Source organism: Triturus cristatus, chromosome 2_2 (assembly GCF_964204655.1).
Source record: "Triturus cristatus chromosome 2_2, aTriCri1.1, whole genome shotgun sequence".
NCBI lineage: Eukaryota > Metazoa > Chordata > Amphibia > Caudata > Salamandridae > Triturus > Triturus cristatus.
Genome location: NC_140582.1, coordinates 503,263,952 through 503,287,514, shown reverse-complemented (window position 1 = coordinate 503,287,514; position 23,563 = coordinate 503,263,952). Strand labels below are relative to the sequence as shown.

Genomic DNA, 23,563 nt, shown 5'->3' with positions numbered 1-23,563 from the left:
TGGTTGTAGGACACGGCTTTTATCAGCCAGTCGTCCAAGTAAGGGAAGACGTGAATGTGTTGTCTTCTGAGGTGAGCTGCTACTACTGCTAGGCATTTGGTAAACACCCGTGGTGCGGTCGTGACCCCGAAGGGGAGAACCCTGAATTGGTAATGCTGACCGTCCACCACAAACCTGAGGTACTTCCTGTGAGAAGGGTGTATTGGAATATGAAAGTATGCGTCTTTCAAGTCCAGTGTAGTGAGAAAGTCTCCCTGACAGAGGAGTGGGAGAACTTGTTGGAGGGTGACCATATGGAAATGGTCCGAATGTATGTATGCATTTAGAGGCCGGAGGTCTAGAATGGGCCGTAGGGTCTTGTCTCTCTTTGGTATTAGAAAATACAGAGAGTAGACCCCTAGATTTTGTTGATTGACGGGGACCTGCTCTATAGCTTGTTTTTGCAGGAGGGAGATTACCTCCTGTTTGAGCAGTGTGGTGTGTTCTTGTGACATTGTACGGTGCCTGGGTGGAATATTGGGTGGGGTAGATGTTAGTTCGAGACAGTAGCCTGACTGAACAATTTGTGTCACCCATTTGTCTGATGTTATGGTCTCCCAGGTGTGAAGAACATGCCGTAGTCTGCCCCCGACTGGAGTGGAATGGTCTGGGGGAAGCAGGGGAAAGTCATTGGGCGGGTGGTGTGGCAGAACGGGTGTTGTTGGTTTTGCCCCTGCCTTTATTATTGTTTCCCCTATATCCACCCCTCTGATAGCCCTTTGAGAAGGTATTCTGAGGAGGGAACTTGTAGGAAGTAGAGGCGCTATCGGCAGAGTAACCTCTGCCTGTGCCCCGAAAGGAGGAACGACGAAATGAACGTCTAGGGGTCTGGGATTGTAATGCCCCCATAGATTTTGCTGAATCCGTGTCCTTCTTCATTTTCTCCAATGCTTCGTCCACCTTTGGACCAAATAGGTGTTGTTGGTCAAAGGGGTGATTTAATATAGATGCCTGGACTTCTGGCTTAAACCCTGAGATTCTGAGCCAGGCATGACGACGAAGCAAAACACTGGTGTTTATAGCTCTAGAAGCTGTGTCTGCTGCGTCGAGGGCACATTTAATTGAGGAGTTAGTGATGAGCTTTCCCTCCTGTATTAGCTCATGAGCCCTGTGTTTATGTTTTTCTGGGAGGTGTTGCATGATAGCCTCCAGTTCATCGTAATGTACTCTATCATAACGTGCAAGCAGAGCTTGTGTGTTGGCAATGCGCCACATATTTGCGGCTTGTGAGGCAGTGCGTTTACCAGACGCATCTAAGAGCTTTGACTCCTTATCTGGTGGCGGAGCCTCCCCTGAGGATTGAGAGTTAGACCGCTTCCTAGCTGTGGATACCACCAATGAGTCCAAGGGAGCAGGTCCTTTAATATATGCAGGATCTGTGGGGGCTGCTTTATATTTTTTCCTCTATCCTGGGGTTTAGCACCCTAGCTCTGACTGGGTCCTTGAACTCCTCTGCAGCATGTTTGGTTACCCCTTTTAGCATGGGCAAAATTGCTGTGGCCTTATCTTGTATGTCAAAAGTGTCCAGCAGGAAATCGTCGTCAACTGGCTCACTATGTAATTCCACCCCATGGTAGTGTGCCGCCCGCTGTATTAAGTGGTGGAACCCCAGGGAGTCCTCTGGAGGAGATGGCCTGGATGGATAAATGTCATCCTGAGGCACATCCGGTACATCGGGGTTGTGGTAATCCTCCCATGGGTCTGGTGTCCCTGGAGGTGCGGGGTCTATTGGGGCGTCTGCTGGATCATAATCTGGATCTCCATAATCAGGGTCTGGAGATGGGGTTGGAGAGCGGTGAGGCAAAGGTGGTGGAGATATGGGAGGTGGAGGAGGTGGAGAAGGTGGAGGAGGTGGTGGGGAGGGTACTCTGAAGGGGGATGTGGCAGAGTCCTTCCGTTTTGGCGGTGGAGGAGGATCTGGCTTGTGTAAATGTCTTTTTTTGGAAGACAAAGTTAAATGACCAGTCTTTGGATCCTTTGTTAAAGTTTTTTGATAAGGATCATGCATAAATAGTTCTTGTGGCACCGAATCGTCTGTCGGTGCCGATGTTTTCGGAACCGAGGGCTTCGATGGTTTCTCCATGCCATGCTTTTTCGGGGTCTCCGATTTCTTCGGTGCCGAGGCGGGCTTCGGCACCGGAGCCGAGGGGCTTATGCTTATGCTTTATCGGCACCGAGAGTGCAGGTTTCGAGCCCGATGACTTCGGTGCCGAACGGTGTTTTGCGGCACCAGGAGTAGGCTGGCTCGAGCCCGAGCCACCGGGAGACTTATGCTGCTTCGACACCGGGCCCGAAGGTGGGGTGATAGAAGCTGTATATTTGGTTTTCCCTAGGCCCGAAGGCGAAGGTGTAACCGGAGTCTCTTTCGATGTGGGTACGGGAGTGGGAGGGGGTAAAGTACTCACGACCCTCTGCGCCGGTGTTATCTCCTCCAGGTCAGAGTCGTCGGCCTCGGAAGCGCTGACGAGTTCTTCCTCCTGCTCGGCGTGCTGCTGCCCCGAAGCGCCGGTGTAGTCTCCGAAGATGTCGGGTGGAGCCGAAGTCGACGAGTGCGCCATGGTGCATCGAGCTCTTCGATCCCAGATGGTCTTTTTCGATCGAAAAGACTTGCAGGCGGGGCAGTCTCGAGCCTCGTGTTCGGGAGAGAGGCAGAGGTTACACACCTGATGGAGTTCGGTGTGGGGAAATTTAGACCCACATTTTGGGCACTTTTTAAAGGGAGTCCTTTCCATCGGCCGAGACCGGAGTCGAGGGAGGCCCGTAGGCCAGTGCCGATGTCTGGAATCGAAAAGTGCCGCCGAGAGAGATGAAGAAGATGATTTTTATTTTAAGAATCTCGATGGACGAGGATTTTCCGTCAAAGGTCGAACTGGAAAGGTTCGAAGCCGGAGCACGAAGTATCACATCCGAGCCCGATGGCGGAAAAAAACAATCTGAGGATGGAGCCGAAGCCCATGCGCAGTACGGACCGAAGGAGGTGTCACCGAACTCGTGACTTCCAAAGACTGTCCAAGAAGAAAAACAAACTGCAAACATCCGGGCCCAACACCAGATGGCGATCTATGCAAAAGTGTACAATCTGCAGCTCATATGCCTCGAACAGTAATTTTATGCTGTGTGTTTTGGTCTTGTAACGACAGGGTGGTTACTGAAGAATATAAAAATATAGGTTATGTTTGTTCATAACACACATGCATATTCAGCAAACGTTTTTTTAAGACGGAGAATTATTTTTCTGACCTAAATGCCACATGGTACTCAATGTATAGTGAATAAAGGGTCATGTTTGGGATTATGGCACACTTTCTCAAGAGCATTTGTTAAGCACCCATGTAATTTATGTTCACAATCATTTTCCATGTTACTAGATAACCCCAACAGTTGGGTTACAGGTAATACTCTTTTTTTATTTATTTTTTTGTTTTTTTAATTATTGGCGGTTTGTAGTAGGCTGGCTTAGTATATGGTTGTCACTTATGTAAGTGTAGCACCCTGTACTAATTCAGACAACCCTTATAGTGATTTTAGTGGTCTTAGACAACCATAGAAAGCTCTGTAAGTGGTAGCTGTGGAGCGCAGCCTTCAGGATTAGTCCAGAAGGAGTGTAAAGCAGCTTGTTTTACTGGTACTTAATCTTATGGTGTAGGTCAAGTGAAAAAAAACACAGTGTAGTTATAAAAATATATATTTATTATAAACACTCACTAACACATTGCAATATCTCCTACCCGGAGATGTAACAACAGTACACACAATACTTTGATGATATAACACGTAAGTAGCACAAATACATATACTAAATAGTGGAATGTGAATCACAACCTAAGTCGAGAATGGACCCAGAAGACAGAGTCTGGGACCCAAGGAACCACCCAAGGTGAGTATCTAGCAACCCCACGGAGGTCGCTTGCTGAGCGGGAACACGACCGCATGCTCAATACAAGTCAATAGGGAAGTCACGGTTGCAGTTTTAAAGAAAAAGGACCCTTGTCAGCGGACCCTGAAGACACCCATGGATACCCCAGGAACCAGGATACCTACACCAGGGAAGCCGAGTGTATAGGTGCAAAGTGACATCAGAAACCGCCGTAGACCGCAATGGAGGACTTCAGAAAAGATGCTGCTGGCGAAGAAGACGAAAGAGTCCGGTGGAACCCAAAGATGGATTTAAATTGAGAAGTACCTGCAAGCAGAGGGAACAGAGTCTATGCCACTCAGGAGTGACCAGGAGGCAAGGAAGATGAATGCCCACCGATGTCAGGGATGCAGGAGAGTTGACGGTGCCCTTGAAGTTGCAACTGTGCAGACCAGGCGATGCTGTGGAAGACCAGGAGCCATTCACAAGCTGTCCCACGTCAAATGTCAAGAGCCGGGGGTCAGTGTCCGGCACGGGCACCAACAAGCCTTGGCAATGGGAACCAGCGTAGTAAGCGAAAAAGGTGCAGTGTAGGGACCAGCAAGGTCCAAGTAACTCACCATGAGCAGGTACGTCACAGCAGGCCCAGAGCAAGCAGGGGAGCCCACTGGAGCCAGAGACCACCCTCAAAAGAGGATCCATGGGCCAAAGGCACAGGAGACACAAGAGGACCTCGAGTAGCTCACAAATGGATGAAGGCCCACGGTGCAAAGGATGCGGTGCAGGTGAGGATCTTGGCTGCAGGAGATGCTTGAGGCTGGAGCGTCTTGGAGCCCGAAGATCTCTGGTGAAGAGAGCCAACAAGCCTTGGCAACTGCAAGTTGACAAGGTGCACAGGGGTACTGCTCCTGAGGTTCCGACGGGGGATACTGGCTTTAAATTTGCTATGGAGACAGTGCAGGCCTCGAGGGAGTTGCAGAACCACCACCTGTGTTGCTGAACCTTTTGGAGTCCGTAGGAGCTTTACGAACAGCAGACGGGTCAACTTCATTGTGGTGCCTGCAGATGCAGGGAGTGACTCCTTCGCTCCAAGGGAGATTCCTTTGGGTGTCTTGGATGTCCACAGGCCTTGTGAAGAACCTGTATGGAGCACAGGAACAGACGTTGCAGAAGACTGGCAGGACGACGAGACCAGGAGCAGCACAAGCTTTCTCAGTAGCAGTCACAGCTCCCAAAGCGAAGTCCAGCGAAGACCAAAGTGCCCAGACGGTTGAAGATGAAGTGGTTTTGGATCTGAATATTGTGCCACAACTAATCTAGGAACCCACCCACAGGTTAGTCCTTAAGTACCCTAAGGAAAGGGTTATGAGGATTCAGGGAGTCCCTTCCAGAGAAGGAGCTGTACAGTGGGGAGGATACTCTCATGTCCTTTGTCCAGGTTCATGCCAGAACGGGAGCCAACGGCTCCCTGAACTGGTTTCAACTGGAGTATGCAAGAAGGGCACATTTGGGGCTCTTCTTGCATACTCCAGTTGAAAGCAGTCTACTGGCACTGACAAGCGCCCCCTTCCTGTTCCAATTCAGTAAGTCCTGTCTGGGAGGTGGTCCCTGTGACAGGAAACGTATTGTCCTGCCTTCCCCAGCTCGAGCGTGGCTCAGCAGTAGGAGGGCAGAATCGTGTCTCTGGTTGGCAGCAGAGATAGTTTGCTGTCCGGGTCTAGAAGACTAGTACCGGAAGCACTGAGGGCATCCCGGAGGAGCTTTACAGTGCATGGAATCATACCTCCAACACGTTTATGGTGTTGGGGTATGATTCCAACATGTTTGATACCAAACACGAAAGGGTTTGTTACAGCCAGTTTAGAGAGGGCCTTTGCATAATGACGCAAGGCCACTCTATATATCATACAGGCTGATGCACTTGCAACTTGGAAGAATGGGCTCCGAAGGTTGTAGGGGTGTCCTGCTGATGCAAGGGCCCCTCACACTTATACCCGAGCACCCTGCCTTCAGGATTGAAAGGCCTGCCTAAGGGGTGACTTATAGGTTTTAATTGCAGTGACCTCAGATATAAGGTAACTTATATCTGTCGTAAGTGGTGCAATCACCAGCTTACACATGCTGCAATGGCAGGCTTGTAGTCACAATTTTAGCGGTCTCCCACGGGTGGCATAACGCATGATTCAGCCCATGGGGGAACCCTGGTGTGCCTATGCCCTGGGTACCTTTATACTAGGGACTTACAAGGGTACATCAGTAGCCAATCTGCGGTGTACCCAAGTACTCACCATGTTCAATTTAGGGAAGAAGCACAGAGACTGGGAACCTGATTAGCAGGATCCCAGTCACACTAGCCAGTAAAACATAATGACTGCAGCAAAAAGTGGGGGTGACAATGAAAACAGATCCTACTTTCATACACGGTTTAAGAACATTTACTGGAGTGGAGATATGAAATTAAAAAAAGGTGTCTTTTTTAACTCGTTATGACATGTGCAAGCGAGTAATCTGCGAACATTAGAATGAATAATAGGTCACATATCCTTCAATAATGAATGGCAACGTAAACCTTTCGAAGGAAGTATGTTTTTGTAACTTTGTGTGCAAAAGCTAGTCATTCACATGGTTTCTATCAACCAATCAGTGCCGTTACCGTTTAAAGTGAAGGGACTTTCCCTATTAAAAGATGGGCTGCAATAAGAATATAATTTCTGCTTCATCACTGCAGGGCAATTCTCAGACAATCCACCATTAAAGGGCAATGTGATATGTGGCTCTTTACAAAATACATAAATACATGAATAAATAAATAAATAAAGGGGACATAGCCAGGCATTTGTTGTACAATTTTTCCCTCTATCAGGTGGGGTTCCGGGCCTTCCCGTCTCCCCCACAAAGCAGCCCAGAGACTGCACCAGCTGCCTGCACATGCTGGGGTGCACACGTCGTTGTATGTAAGCATCAAGACCTTGTCTCACGTTAACAATAACTTCCAAAAGGAGGCTAAATCCTTCTAAAAGGATGGCTGGAGACGAGTGGTTTAATTAATTTAAACTGCATCATGCATCCACTGCGGGGCGCTTTAATACTGATATAGTAAATGTGCAGCTATGTATAATGTGTAACTTCATTTATTATGTCACAGCAACTGCTTCTTGAGCGTCGATCAAAAGCCTTTTTTGGCTATTAGACCATCCCCTTGTGCTCAATTCCCTCATGGTGGTCTCAGTGGTGCTGAGTTCCATTAGGAGTGAAAATAGCAGGAGGATGAGGTCGTGGAGCAGTTACACACTTATACCAAAATGGTCCCACTCTGAGGGTTAGATATTACACTAGGTCAGTCCAGCTGAGTAAACTATTTCTGTTAATTAGCAGCTTTTCTCTAACCAGCACTGCTTTGTTACTCTAGGTCTGTAGCGGGTCAAGTGATGCTCACAGTGCTCCAGTTCATGTGATTACCAAGTACGGGTCGCATGCCCATGTAGTGCCCACATAAAGTTTGTTATCCTTCTGCAGGATGTGAAGCTTAAGCCACATCTTTTTAGGGAGGTCCATCTGCCAGATTGACATATACAGATACAACGTCACCCTCTCACAGTCAGAGGAGGGTGCTAGTTAACGGTGGCTGCCTCTCCTACGTCCTGTCAATGACACATGGAAGCACACGGGCTCCCTTAGCCAATCACGATGTTGCTCTAACCAGCATGACAGCAGCACCGTGATTGGCCTGAGCACCATGGTTCGGCATTCAGACGGGGACTGTGAGTCTGTGCATGTTCTACGCTCTGGCTGTTACAGTGAGGTGGAAAACATGCTAAGTGTGCAGGACTGTTTGGCCGGCACAAGACAGCTGTCCAAACTGTCATGTGCACTTTAAGTGCTCACCACTCCTACTCCCCACTGACTGTGATGACAGCTGAGCCCCACCCAGCCCGTAAAATTGCGTCAGTAAAGAAAAATACAATGATAACATTGAGTTATCATCATTTTCTTTTTCTTTTTGCACTGCTGAAAGAACAGTGGGGTGGTGCTCTTCTGCCTTAGCAGAGGAGCCGCCGCAGCTCACAGTTGGCGGGTGTGAAAGCTGGAGGCCATGGCTAGATTTGTGGCATGTACAGAGTCAAGGATATACAATATTCCTCAGCAATGTCATGTTATGGGATGTATTTTTAAGGTACTGTATTATCCATCAAATAGGGGAGTAAAAAGAGCTGCTCAGAGGAGAACAGGGATGCATCTTGCCCTTTCACCCCGGTCCATCAAGCCATCCCTGACCTCAGTCCAGCAGTACTGGTTCTTTGAACATGGCAGGCCTCACCACCTGCTGAGACACTGTCAAACATAGGCAGTATATCAATATGTCATTATTGCTGTTGGCCTGAAAGAAAACATTACTTACCTGTATACCAAATAATACACTTTCCAAAGCACTAAAATCTAGTGGCTGGAATCGGAAACTTGATATTTCATAGCCTAAAATAAAGGTACAAGACTTCTTTTGATTAAGAAACACTATGGCGACGTCACATTATCACCTCACTTCTATGAAATATTGGTAATGTTCTGCCAACAAATAATGTCTTACGAGCTTAGGTGATGATTACCACATTCCTCTGCCACTTTTCTCATGTGACAAATACAAAAATGTACATTAGGCATCAGATTCACAATATTGTTTCTAGCAGCAGCTGGGTCTTATGTCTGCTTTTAGATGTAAATCAGTTCTGAAAATCCTGACCTGAATCACTAAATGCTTTGTTAGTAGTTGTGTGCAGAGATTGACATTTTTACTTGAAGAAAGATTTTATTATTCGCAAATCTTTGTCCTTCGATTAAGTATTCTTCCTTCTGGAAGCTTAATGGTAAATCACACCAAAGGCTAAATTAAGACCCTATAACAAAAGACGGAGGGTCTGAGGGAGAGGTTAAAGACCGCACAGGGTTTATTCCCCAATATCAAGACGAGCAACAATACAAAACCTCGAGGTCTATCAAATGCTAAGAAGGTGTGGAAAACCACTACAACAAAATTAAATCAAAACAAAAAAGTGAAACAAAACCGATATCTAAACCCAATAGACGTGTCTTTGGGCATATCCCTTTATAGGACGAAATCCCTCACTCACCAAAGGTGACATGCTTCATCATTTGGGATTCTCCTCCCAAAGGAAAAACTTAGTTCCTCTGGGGGCTACAACCCCCTCTCTGAGAGGGAGGAGCTCAGGGATGTTTTATAACATGATGTTGGATATACTAAATCCACAAATGTAGAGCTGGAAGTATGGGCGCAGCGCAAAAATGACATTTTGAAAAATGTGAAGGTAAGTGAAGTTTAAAACTAGCTCAAGAACGTAAAAAAACTTTATTATAACACGTTCTTGGCCAGGATTAAGAAATCGTGCACCAGCAGTCAAAAAATGTTTTAAACCGTGGTGATGGAATAATTGGTCAACATGTTTCAGCCATATAGCCTATAAGAAGGATCAGCTTTCATCAGGACCTATAATACTGCTGCGTACAAATGAAAATGCGTTATAGACACAAAAAAGGATACAAGGACAAACACTCTTTCAATGTGTCCATTGGTGGTGAAAATGACCTACAAAAGTATAGAACATGAATGTAAGAATCTTAAATATAACAAACGACTGGTAGTGTTCCACAAGAAAAAATCTCAAATAAAGTAGACTTACTCGTGAACACTGGGTAAGTCACCACACCTCAACCTGGCAACCGCTCAGGAAGTGAACACCGCTCTAGAAAAGACAGTGGTAACCCATTGTTAATAAAACATGTCTCAAAACAAAAAGGAAAAAGGGGAATTATTATGCCAATTTCTTAAAAACCCCTTATTGAGCATGTGAAAAGGAGCCAAAATTTGTGAAGGGAGACTAATGTCATGTCAGAGAGAAGATATATAAAGTGAACAGCTCATGTAGCTCTTTCAATAATGAGCCAAACACTATGTTGGAAATTTAGGTTGAAAATTCAAAACAATATTGAAGGCCATGGAATAATCACATGGTTAGACATCCCGTGTTAATCATGAGTAACAAAGGCCGTGGTCATGTAGCTCTTTCAATAATGAGCTACACACTGTATTGGAAATAAAGTTGAAAATTAGGGAAATAAATGTTGAAGGCCATGAAGTAATCACATGGTTGGACATCCTCTGTCCATTATCAGTAACAAAGGCTGACAACAGCAGTTTACCAACTAGAAATCAAGGACATTGTCTATGTGCTGATATATCTAAACATAGTATCGATTCAGCAAAAGACAGAGCTACTTAGAGTAAGTCAAGCAAAAAAGCTACATGTAGAGGTCGAAGAAACAAGCTATAAATGATTCTAAACAGGACCTCCTCTCTGGGCTTACCTGTCCGTCGGTACGCCGGCACAGTATGGAGCCTGAAGCCGGAGGTACCGGGACAGTGAGGCAACTTCCTATAAAAGCCCCTCCTAGGCAAAGTGTAACCAATCACGGCACAAGACGGCCATAACTAAAGCAGATGTCAATAGCGAGGAACACTATTTATTGAAGCATGCGCATTGCGGCGGTTGGCAAAGGCGCGTAAACACGCATGAGCATAAATGAGGCATCTCCATTGATGTCATTTGGTCTTAATGCGCAATAAAGAGGCCACGCCACAGTGTTAATTAATCCTCGAATTAGCTCATGAAAAGTTTATAAAGCACTGCTTATAAAGCAAACAAGTCAGCAAAAAGAAAATACAACTTTATACATCGAAGGTGAGAACACCGATCACAGGTATAACAAAGTTGTACACTGAGGACAACATAATGTGGTCTGCAAAAATGCTTGGGAATACTCAAACAAAATCAACAAACACAATCATAACGATAATCAGTGTGTGTATGATAAAGTATGAGACAGATACTACATGTTAGAAACGTGGTGAACCAGGGTCATCAAAAGTAACCAATACAATCCCTAAAATCAGAGGCTGTATCACAGGGGAACAGACTGGCATAGAAATGTGGACAAGTGTCTACAATAGCAACCAAGGAATGTCATCATTCATGCCACAAGTGTCTGACTGTAACTTATGTACCCACCATTGTTCTCGCCTGAACAAAAAGGCAGTGATGTCAGTAAGATGAGGCGGGATAAACGGTTTGTCTAAAACTGTCCACTTTAAGTCACTAGGACTGTGTTTGATTGTAAGAAAGTGGTTACTCAGTTTAGTTGAAGCCCTGCCACAACGGATGGTGCTTTTATGTTCAAGGATGCGGGTTTTTACCCGTCGAGCGGTCATCCCGACATATAGTAATGGGCAAGGGCAAGTGATCATATAGATCAAATTGTCGCTGTTACAGTTCGTATGACACTTAAGGACCCAAGGCCTAGGCGATCCTATGTCAGTCTCTGTTGTAACAGATGTATGGGAACAAGCTGCACAAGAACCACATGGATGGTGTCCTAGTATTGGGGAAAGACCCCACAAGGTGTTCTGTGTACCTTTCTTTTGAACGCGGGGACGAGTGTGTACCAGCCGGTCCCTAAGATTACTGCTCCGTTTGAATGCAAACAGTGGTCGTGGTAGTGTTTCCTCACCTATATTTAGAATTCTCCAATTAGACAAGATGCTTTTTTTAATTTGGTTGGAGAAATTACAAAAGGTGTGAACACAAGTCAGTCTGTTCATAGTCTCTTTTGGAATTCTGGGTTCAAGTAAAGCCTCACGATTGTTGTTGAGGGCCCGATTGATCTTTTGATCTTTTCACTAGTTTGCTTGGATAATGCCTAACTTGTAATTGTTTGGACAAGTTGCGGGCATGTTCCTGATTTCTCAATGGATGAACAATTCCTTTTTAAACGTAAAAATTGTCCAAATGGCAGATTATCACGCAAAGCTTGTGGATGGTAACTACCATACAACAGGAGAGAATTTTTGGCCATGGGTTTTCTGTACAATTCGGTGACGAGACCTCCTTCAGAAGGTGAAATCAAGATATCCAAAAAAAGTAATTGGGTCTTACTGTATTCACAGGTGAAGTTCAAAAAGGCATTGCAGCTGTTCAACCAAATTTTGAACTCCAGAAGTGATGTTAAAGAGCCGCGCCAAACTACCATGTGGTTCTTGTGCAGCTTGTTCCCATACATCTGTTACAACAGAGACTGACATAGGATCGCCTAGGCCTTGGGTCCTTAAGTGTCATACGAACTGTAACAGCGACAATTTGATCTATATGATCACATGCCCTTGCACGTTACGATATGTCGGAATGACCACTCGACGGGTTAACAACCTGCATCCTTGAACATAAAAGCACCATCCGTTGTGGCAGGGCTTCAACTAAACTGACTAACCACTTTCTTACAATCAAACACAGTCCTAGTAACTTAAAGTGGACAGTTTTAGACAAACCGTTTATCCCGCCTCATCTTACTGACATCACTGCCTTTTTGTTCAGGCGAGAACAATGGTGGGTACATAAGTTAGTCAGACACTTGTGGCTTGAATGATGACATTCCTTGGTTGCTATTGTAGACACTTGTCCACATTTCTATTCCCCTGTGATACATCCTCTGATTTCAGGGATTGTATTGGTTACTTTTGATGACCCTGGTTCACCACGTTTCTAACATGTAGTATCGGTCTCACACTTTATCATACACACACTGATCATGGTTATGATGCGTTTGTTGATTTTGTTTAGGAGTATTCCCAAGCATTTTTGCAGACCACATTATGTTGTCCTCAGTGTACAACTTTGTTATACCTGTGATTGGTGTTCTCACCTTCGATGTATAAAGTTGTATTTTCTTTTTGCTGACTTGTTTGCTTTATAAGCAGTGCTTTATAAACTTTTCATGAGCTAATTTGAGGATTAATTAACACTGTGGCGTGGCCTCTTTGAGACCGAATGACATCAATGGAGATGTCTCATTTATGCTCATGCGTGTTTACGCGCCTTTGCCAACCGCCGCAATGCGCATGCTTCAAGAAATAGTGTTCCTTGCTATTGATATGCGCTTTAGTTATGGCCGTCTTGTGCCGTGATTGGTTACACTTTGCCTAGGAGTAGCTTTTATAGTAAGTGGCCTCACTGTCCCGGTACCTCCGGCTTCAGGCTCAATACGGCACCGGCGTACCGACGGACAGGTAAGCCCCGAGAGGAGGTCCTGTTTAGAATCATGTATAGCTTGTTTCTTCGACCTCTACATGTAGCTTTTTTGCTCGACTTACTCTAAGTAACTCTCTCTTTTGCTGAATCGATACTATGTTTAGATATATCAGCACATAGACAATGTCCTTGATTTCTAGTTGGTAAACTGCTGTTGTCAGCCTTTGTTACTGATAATGGACAGAGGATGTCCAACCATGTGATTACTTCATGGCCTTCAACATTTCTTTCCCTAATTTTCAACTTTATTTCCAATACAGTGTGTAGCTCATTATTGAAAGCTACATGACCACGGCCTTTGTTACTCATGATTAACACGGGATGTCTAACCATGTGATTATTCCATGGCCTTCAATATGGTTTTGAATTTTCAACCTAAATTTCCAACATAGTGTTTAGCTCATTATTGAAAGAGCTACATGAGCTATTCACTTTTTATATCTTCTCTCTGACATGACAGTCTCCCTTCACAAATTTTGGCTCCTTTTCACATGCTCACTAAGGGGTTTTTAAAAATTGGCATATTAATTCCCCTTTTTCCTTTTTGTTTTGAGACATGTTTTATTAACAATCGGTTACCACCGTCTTTTCTAGAGCGGTGCTCCCTTCCTGAGCGGTTGCCAGGTTGAGGTGTGGTGACTTACCCAGTGTTCACGGGTAAGTCTACTTTATTTGAGATTTTTTCTTGAGGAACACTACCAGTCGTTTGTTCTATTTAAGATTCTTACATTCATGTTTTTTTACTTTTGTATGTAATTTTCATCACCAATAGACACATTGAAAGAGTGTTTGTCCTTGTATCCTTTTTTGTGTCTATAACACATTTTCATTTGTACGCAGCAGTATTATAGGTCCTGATGAAAGCTGAGCCTTCTTATAGGCTATATGGCTGAAACATGTTGACCAATTATTCCATCACCGCGGTTTAAAACTTTTTTTGACTGCTGGTGCACGATTTCTTAATCCTGCCCAAGAACGTGTTGTAATAAAGTTTTTTTACGTTCTTGAGCTAGTTTTAAACTTCACTTACCTTCACATTTTTCAAAATTTCTTTTTTGCGCTGCGCCCTCACTCATACTTCGAGCTCTACATTTGTGGATTTAGTATATCCAACATCATGTTATAAAACATCCCTGAGCTCCTCCCTCTCAGAGAGGGGGTTGTAGGCCCCAGAGGAACTAGGTTTTTACTTTGGGAGGAGAATCCCAAATGATGAAGCATGTCACCTTTGGTGAGTGAGGGATTTCGTCCTATAAAGGGATATGCCCAAAGACACGTCTATTGGGTTTAGATATTGGTTAAATTAAGACCCAACTGCCCACAGAAAATGCTTTGTGAATCAGGTCTCATTATTGAGGTGTAATTCAAATCTATTGGAGAAGTAAAGAGCAAGTTACTAACCTTTTATAATGCTCTTTCTGGTGGATACTCCATTTAACCTCAGACTCTTTACAGATGGAATATCCCCAGATGCCACACACAGTAATGTGTTCTTTGTATAGAGGCTTCTAGCCATGGATTCCCTACTCTTTGAATAGAAACCAAAGCAGTAACTATTTGGAGGGGAGTGCGTGAAGGCTTCAAAACAGGAAGTCAAGCAAGGCCGAGGGGGGAAAAGGCCCCTCTCAGCGAACTGGACTGTCAAGAGAGTGGTGCTTTGTGAACATATGAAGGGACGCCTATGTAGTCGGCTAGTAAATGTCTAGAACAATGACACTGCGTGCCAATGCAGAGGAAGCTGCATTGGGCCTGGTCGAATAAGCACATAGTACATAAGTAGGCTGCTTTTTAGCCAAGGCATGGAAGATATTAACGCAGAGCACCATCCAGTGGGTGATGGTTCTCTTCTGCACATCCTTGCCTTTTTTCACTCCATCACACCCCACAAAGAGCGGATTGTCGACCTGGTGTTCTTTGGTATAATCGAAGTAGAAGCTCCCCTATCTCTTGGTGCCCAAATGATGGATTCTCTCCTGCTCCTTAGTGGGGCAAGGTAGAGCCGGCCGGCAGGGTGATGTTTTGACTGAAGTGGAATGGCATCACAACTTTAGGCAACAAAGATGCCTGTGTACATAAAACCAGTTTGTTGTAGAAGGTGGTGTATGGTGGGTTAACACAGAGTCTGAAACTCACCGACATGCCACACCAATGCTATGGCACTGGCAAGAAACAGCTGTGAAGCAGCTGAAATGGAGTGCGCATCAGAAAAGTGAGGACCAAGTTAAGGACCTACTGTGGCATGACAAGGTGGGAGGGAAGACACAAATGTTGTAATCCTTTAAAAAAAAAATAATAAAAAAAAAAATCGGATACCAACTTGAGAGTTAAACAAAGTCAGCTGATCTGGCAACCACTGAAAAAGTACCTTGTAACTGTGCCCAGAACAAGGCCCTGCTAGGCTAGAGACAAAACAAATAACTGAACGTCGGATAACTTGGCCTGAAGAGGGTCTAACTGCAGGGTTTCCCACCAAGCCTCATATTTGTCACAACGACAAGTGTATACAGTCGAAGGACACCTGGCTGGCAAGAGGACTTTAACCACGTCTGGAGGAAGGTCAAAGGTGTTCAGCTGTCACCGCTCAATCTCCAAACATGAAGGTGGTGATAGTTCAGGCCCGGATGCAGGACCCTGCCCTACTGCTGCCACAGCTGGTCCTCCTGGAGGGGCGGCCTGGTTGGAGGACGGGATGCTCAAGCCCAGGAGTTCTGGATACCATAGTCTCCATGCCCAATACGGGGCCACTAGGGTGACAAGAGCCCGGTCGGTACTGATCACCTTGAGAGCTTGGGGCAGGAATGGTATCAACGGAAAAGTATTGAAGAGTCCCGAGTTCCATTAGAGGCAGAACGTGTCCTAGTGCAAGAGGCACTTTGGAAACTTCAACACATAGAAGTGCTGACATCGCCTGTTCTCTGCAGTGGTGACCAGTTTGAGCCAAGGTTCACCCCATTCGCAGAAGAGACCCTAGACCACCTCTGGGTGTAATTGCCACTCATGATCTGCTAGGCATCAATGGCTGAGCTTTTCTAACCTAGCATTCAATGATTCTGTCAGGTGGTTCACCAGCAGGAGATTCCTTGGTGGTCCATCTACTTCCAGAAGCACAAGGGTCACCTGACATATGGTCTGTGACCCCATCCGCCCTGTTTGTAGCAGTATCACACAGTGGTGATGTTGTCTGCAAGCACTTGCACCAGCCTTCCCTTGATGGATGGCAGGGAAGCTTTTAAACGCCAAGCAGATGGCTCTCAGCTCCCGAAGATTGATGTGGAGCCGGGCCTGCATCTGAGACCAGAGGCTTCTGATCTATACCTCTCCCAGATGGGCACCCAAATCCAGCAGCAATGCATCATTCACCACTGTCAGCTCTCCATGGGAAAACAGGGGGCTGCCACTGATTTAATCAAGGTTTAGTAACAACCACTGCAGGTCCTTTGCAGTCTCTTTCAAAATCTGAAAGTGGTCGGAGAGATCCTTCGATGTTGGGCCCACCAAGACTTCAGGTCTCACTGCAGAGCCCACATATGCAACCGGACATGTTCGACCAGCAGGATGCAGGAGGCAATCAGTCCCAGCTGCCTTAGAGTTGAGCTCACTGAAATCCAGGACCGAGGCCGATAGATCGTGATCAAGCCTAAATGTCTTGAACTCATGTCCACAATAGTTCCAATATAGGGGAGGTTCCGAGAAGGAGTCAGGTGTGACTTCATCATGTTGATAATGAACCCCAAAGATGACAGGCGGTTTGCTGTAGTCTAGAGGTTGTTAAGGACTGCCGGGGGCAAGCCCACCTTCAACAGCCACTAGTTGAGGTAGGGGAAGGCTGGCAACCCTGACCTCCGAAGTTGTGCTGCCACCTCCGCCAAAACGTTTGTGAAAATCCAGGGATCACCAGTGAGACTAAAGGGGAGCTAAGCAGACTGATAATGCTCCTGTACTACTATGAACCACAAGTCCAATGCAACCATCCAGTCTCCATGGTCGAGGGCAGAGAAGAATGTGGCTGAAGTGAGCATCTTGATTTTTTCTTCCGGAGAAAGGTGCTGAGAGGGTGCAGATCTAATATAGCATGAAGGCTTCGTCCTTCTTGGGCACCAGAAAGTTACTGGAATAACAACCATGTTCTACTTCTGGTGCATGCACCCTCTCGATAGACTGTTTGGCCCTAAAGGGTTTGCACTTCCTGATGCAAATGGGAAAGAAGGTCCTCCGTCTGTCATGGGGAGGAAGATAGTGGAAGGTGTAGTAGTGCAGGAAGGAAGTGTAGGGCATAGCCATTCCGAACTTTTTGCAGCATCTACGTATCCAAAGTTATGGCCTGCAAACCCAGCAAAAATAGTCAGAGCCTGCCTTCCACTGAATGGCAGTGCTCCACAAAGCACGCTAAAAAGGATTTGGCAGGTTGGGCTCCACGAGGGGTGGGAAGTGGGGCACCCAATGACCTTGGCCATAGGGGAAGTGGGCACCAAGCCGGGAAAATGTTGGGCACCATGCTGTGGTTGGATTGGCTGGCGGTGCAAGGTATCCTGGCGAAGCCGCAAAAGTAGCAGTAGAACTGAGAGGTCTGGCAAGGTGGGGCAGAAATAACCAAGGAAGCAAGCTGTGGCCCTGCTGAATCTGCCTTAGCCCAAAACAGATGAACCTCATCAAAGGGATGTTCAGGAGGGACAACTGGACATCACCTGAAAAACGGGTGGGCAGCAGCCAAGCGTGGCGGTGAATAGCAACACCGGTCCAATGGCCCGCTTGGGGACACCTGGGAGTTCCAAAGGGCGTGTGATTAGCATACCAACAGAAAGCCGGTGAGAGGAGCCCCATATCAGGGGAGGTATCAAGACTACTAGCGTGCTGCATCATACAGTGGTAGATCAAGTGGGGAAAGTGGTACCTCTACTTCAGGTGGACGTGGCCTTGGTCGAAGTCAACTCGGTGCAGACTTGGAGTTAGAAAGGACAATCGGGTGCTCTATCTTCTGGAATCGGTGTCGATGTTCCAGGACCCTGTGTGAATCTTGGCACTGGAGGTAGAGTCAGCATTGGAGCTGGCCCGTTAATATGCTTTTGGGGTCCAACTGGCACTGAGAGTGAACCCACCGGTGGTGCCCCAAACGTAAGGCCTCTCGGCTTCTTGGGGCCAAAGGCATACTGGAGGCAGTCAACAAGGATCCTAAGAGCCGGAGCATGGCAGCACGGAGCCCTGTGGTTTGTTGTGGAGTGACAAAAGGCCCTGGAAACTCAGGTTATGCTGGATCGGCTCCGAAAACATGCATGGCTCCCTATCTTCAAGCAAGATAGAGAGCCATGCAACAGTGCCTACAGGGCTTAAAACCTGTCATTTTTTTTAGGGGAGACATCACATGCACACTGAAGAAAATTTGGAAAACCAGACAGCCTCTTCAAATGGTGAGGTCACAGAAACCTTAAGTGATAGAGAGATGGTTTCAAGTGTATTGAAATGAGGGTGGCAGGCTTCAGTCAACGGTACAAAACACTGCACACCAGAGTGTGAAAGTGGAAATCCTCCAGATTCCTCTGAGATGGGCAGAATTGGGCAGCACAGGGATGCCTTGAATATCATGGACAGTGGAAGTTTACAAGTAAAATTGAAGGAGAGCATCACTAGCCCAGGAAGTGACTGTTAGCGACTTTGTCTTTTTCCTTCTGCCAAGTCAGCAGGGCTGCAAGTTGTTGTTGCTCATGAGCAGTCTCAGTTTCTTGAGCTGCCCTTAATGCAGATAACCAAACAGTTTGGCATAATGTTCGCCTGCCATCAGTCATTTATTTCTCTCTTTCCAGGACGTCCTGCTACTTCTGCCACAGGTCACAGCACAAAGGGTTCAAGGAATCTACGACTGCGCAGAGCTTAAAGGAAGGTGGCTACCGCCAAAGGTTCAGTACCCAGCAAAATGTATTCACAGCACTTGTTAAAGCTGTCCTCAATGACCAGAAAAGGAATAATTTACTAGTTCTAGCCTTTGGATACAAGAGCAGGACATCAGGTCCAAACAAAGGTCTGTCTTTTTCAAATGCAATGTCTATCTTCCAGTCAGGGAGAAGTGTATTCTTCTTTTTGTTCTTGCTGGTTTCCCAAGCTGGTAGTCCAATTTTAGATCAGTTTGGACTGGTCCAGATGTTTCCTGATCCGAATCACACAGAGTCTGGAGTGGGTGGCCACCACTGGGTGAGTTTCACTCTTTCAGAGGGAACAGACATTGAATATGACTGAGCAGACCTTAAAAGGGAGAGCTAGTGGGAAGTCTTCCCACAAGGAAGAAGGCTAAAATGCCGGTACATCCAAACTATTTTCATACTACCAACCCTGCCACCCTCCTCACAACCTAGGATGAAGGACTAGTCACCACCCTCATCCAGTCTGAGGTTCACTTTGAATGAGCCCATGACAGTAGAGCTCAGATAACTTTTGCTGAGGACCAACAAATTAACACTTACGGCACATTATTTCATTTATAGATTGTTAAATTCAGTGAAGGAAAATTAGGAAACATAGGGCAGTTAAGTAAAAACATAAATGAAAGGTCAGTATAACTTTGACAAGTCATGAAAAGGAACTTTGTCCCAAAAACAACAAAGACATTCATGTATTAAAGGCATAATATTTTTTTCCCAGCTTCAAGGAATGTTCTACTAACTAAATATTTATACAATCCGGTCACTTTGGATTAGCCTGTTTGCTGTTCTCCCTTCTAAAAACAATCACAATTGTAAGCATGCTAATAAATAAACTATGCTGATACCACGTTATTATTTTCAACTTCATAAGCTTATGAAGTTGGGCGAGCTTATAAGGAAAATAAAGGACAGACTGCTGAAAGCCGCATCACAAGAACGTAGCAAGGGCTTTGGATTCAGAAAATCGCAACACACATTCAAGTATCAGAATTAGTAAACATCTGTGGGTGCTTGAGGCTTATTTGTGACAAACAGCACAAATGTTTCACAGTCACCACCCTCGATAAAGAAGATGATTACAGGGATTTTCAGGGTTCGCTACTGCATAGAACATAGAATAAAAACTAATATGACAGTGTAACATACCTCTGGTTTCCAAAGTTTGGAGCGTTTACGGAGTAGTTTCATTGCACTGAGATACTCTGCTTGAGTCTTCCGTGCAGGTACTAGCAAATCCCCGTCAGCCTTAGTTACGACAACCAAATCGGCAATCTCAATAATACCTCGCTTGATACCCTAGAGACAAACAAAAATAAGAAGATTCATGGATTGTTTTGCTAAAACCACAGAACTTTCAATTTTGTTGAGAACCTGAACGACTGAAGGTCAAAGAACAGATATCTCTGCCCAACATAAAACAGGTTAAAAATAACAGATATTTCAGCACGAAGGGAAGTGTTGACGCGTTGTGTGGCACTCAAGAATTTTTATAAAGACGGAACAACTATATACATGATGCTTACGAACGGACTGCTCTAATACTATTGGTGATCGCCTTATAATGCATAAACGACGTGACTCGTTAACTTATACTGGTTTGCTGAGAGATCTAAATTGTTGGTTTTTCTTACTGTTTCACACACAGATTGTTGCTTGTTTGAGATCATTTCAAACCAGTAGAAAACGTTGTTGGACATTTATGAATACTTGCAAGAACAACGCATCAAGCTCATACACTATCTTTTTTGCGCAACCTTCACTGAGAGCGGATCCTTTTGGTAAGAGGAATGAAACTATTTACCAGTAGCTTTGATTTAGGAATCATGCTTAAAGCACAAATAATTGGATATTCCTAAGTGCCAAACCTCTATTTTCCAAATTAGATATTACTTATACAAACTATGGACTTCTGAAGTAGCGATTCCTTTTCAATGAAATTGATCATCATGTACCTTTAATTTGGTAAGTTCTCTTGTCCTCACATTAAGAGAGATATTTGAGTGTGGTGAATTTATGGTTGTAGAGATATATACTATTTAACCGAATTCTCGCTTATTGAACACTGAGTTTTCTGTAAAATGCAATATTTATCAATAAGGGGCGTCTAAGAGCTCGACTATAAAAAATTATGTGTAACAAGTGTTATACTTCGTCAACATGTTTTAATTTAATTAATACGAGGATGGTATATGGGGACTATGAAATAATTTGAGGGTCGTCAAGGATACGAAACCTCACTGTAAGGTTTATCAATCACATTAATATTGTATAAAATAGACATGAGGAAGAAGCTATTGATTTATTGCTTGTATAAGACGTATCTTTAATCTCACAACTGTCTAGGCATTACACCAATGTACTTATTGTCTGTAGGAGATTTATGTTCATTGATCTGAAAGACTAATGAATTTGTATATTGTAATGATTGCCACTTAAGCTCACCATCACTGTCTTGTCATTAAAGTCATGTCCTGTGTGTTTTTTAACAGCCCTGAAGCAGTCCCCAGAGTTTGGGATGAAACGCGTTGGCTGTAGTTTCTAATATGTTTTATGTGGAGGAAGATCAAAAAGAAACTACAGATACAACATACAGGACTTTCTGTTGTTTCTTCATAATTTAAGAGTGTTCGGTATTCATTAAATTGTCACATTGAATCATTGATTTTTTCCCCAGTGTGATTTGAGGGATATGAGATACTATTGTTCTATGGAACCATTAATCTAAAAAACTGTGCTCCTCTACTTTGTAGTTTTGAAGCCTGTCACTCACTAGTTGTACAGCCTTTCACAGTCCCATCCCTAATCACTGTGAAGAAGAACATCATGGACCAATGGACAAGCAAGCGGTAGGCAGGGGGACACCTGGAGTAGTAGGACTTGAGACTACAATATAAGACACGGATGTGGGTATGTTGGACTTAAGAGGTCATCCCAATACTGCTTACTCTATTCTCAATAGCGTGTTAGAAAGCAAAAACTTATCAGGAGACAAATGTGGCCATCTGTCAAAACCAGAACAAACAATCCCTTCTGGAACACAAGGGGAAGTGTTGCAGTTAGAGAAAAACCTCTGAGTGAAGTACAACCTCAAAAGGCAGCCTAATGCTGAGATAAACTGGGTCTAAACTCTTCTTGCAGGATCTCCTATCACTCAAGAATGCATGGGACTCTGAAGCGGACATAGGTGGTACCGAAAAAACAAAGACAGGAGAGCAGCTCTGACAGCAAAGCATCAGTGCTATTTCCAAGAATATTGCAGGAGTAGATGCTATGAGAGGATGCCAACAGCTCTGAAGGCAAAAACGAAGTCTGCGGGTCTTATTACAGAAATCTTGCTTAAGATTTTAGCTTCCGACTAGAGGAAGTCGCTGCAGAGGAATGCCAGGAAAGAGCAGAAGACTTCTGTTTTGTCGCCTGAGAAATTCTAATTGATCACAACAGGAAGTCAACCATCACAGGATAAACATCTTGTGTAATTCCCACTGAGCAGAAAGTAGTAAAATTGTTGCAGAAGGGTGAAAATAGGAACTTGCCCACAAGAGGCGAGCCAAGGTCTCACTGGGGGCATATCTAATCAGAACTGCAGGTAGAGACTAGACAACCCTGCCTGTAGAATGCCCAAGGGCATGACCCGGGCTGAACTGTATGGATGGTACAAGGTGAGCTGAAGCAGAAACAAAAATGATAGTTAAATTGCAACACATCATGTAAAATGTCAAACGTCTTTTGAGACCATAATCTGCAATGTTTTCCCATGACCTGATTCAGGCCACCAACACCAATGGCTCTGCCTTTGTGGGGGTTCCAAGAAACCCCTGTGGTTGAACATCCTGTTCAATACCTCCAAAATTGTATTGTTAGTTAAGTGAAAAGTGACTACTAGTACACTCCTCAATCCCAAACACAAGACCCTGGATCAGACCCGAGGAAATTAGAAGGTGCAGAGATAACACTCTGAAAAAGGCTCAGACCTAGTAGTGAACACGATTGCCAAAACAACAAGGGTATCATAATTATGTCAAGCAGTAATGGAAAAAAAACCATGCTCAAAGAGGAAATCATCTGTGTAGGGCACTACTTTAGGGTCCTGATTATCTAGGGGCTCATGCAAGACCTGTATAAAATTGGAGAGTCGAAAGACAAACACTAAAATCTGCTACGGGATATGCAATCTCAGACTAACTGCCCAGCAGAATGGAAAGATAGTTCAGCACGAGAATCGCCTAGAAGTTTCCATCTGACCTGAACAGACATCAGTAGCCCACAGAGAGACTGTAAGAAGAATCATACGAGGGGAGCCAAGTCAAAATGTCATTGCCCTATGCCATGGAGAAAGACCAGAGAAGAGCTGTAAGAGTTCAGCATGCTGCTTCTAAAACAGGAAAGGCTATTTGGCCTTGCAGATCTGGTGACTATGTTATACCTATGAAGAAGAGCGGGAATCTTCAAGCAATTTCATCTCAAAGGGAGGAGAGAAGAAGAATTAGAATCTCTCTTAAGAAGACAAGGTGCATAGAAATCTCTCTTATCAGGGAACTGCGACATCTCAAGCATTGAGAAAAGGCACCTTCTCTTCCACTAGACAGAGTCCCTAACTGGGAGTA

At 44.9% G+C, this 23,563-nt stretch overlaps 1 protein-coding gene across 3 annotated transcripts in view; it reads right to left on the bottom strand.

Annotated features, from left to right (window-relative positions):
• Window positions 1-23,563, bottom strand: part of MMAA (metabolism of cobalamin associated A) — a 131,086-nt gene that overhangs the window by 19,404 nt on the left and 88,119 nt on the right. For all 3 annotated transcript variants that reach the window (XM_085641620.1, XM_085641621.1, XM_085641622.1), the window contains one exon: window positions 20,106-20,255. In XM_085641620.1, coding sequence (XP_085497746.1) covers window positions 20,106-20,255 — 150 coding nt within the window. The remainder of the gene's footprint in view (window positions 1-20,105; window positions 20,256-23,563) is intronic.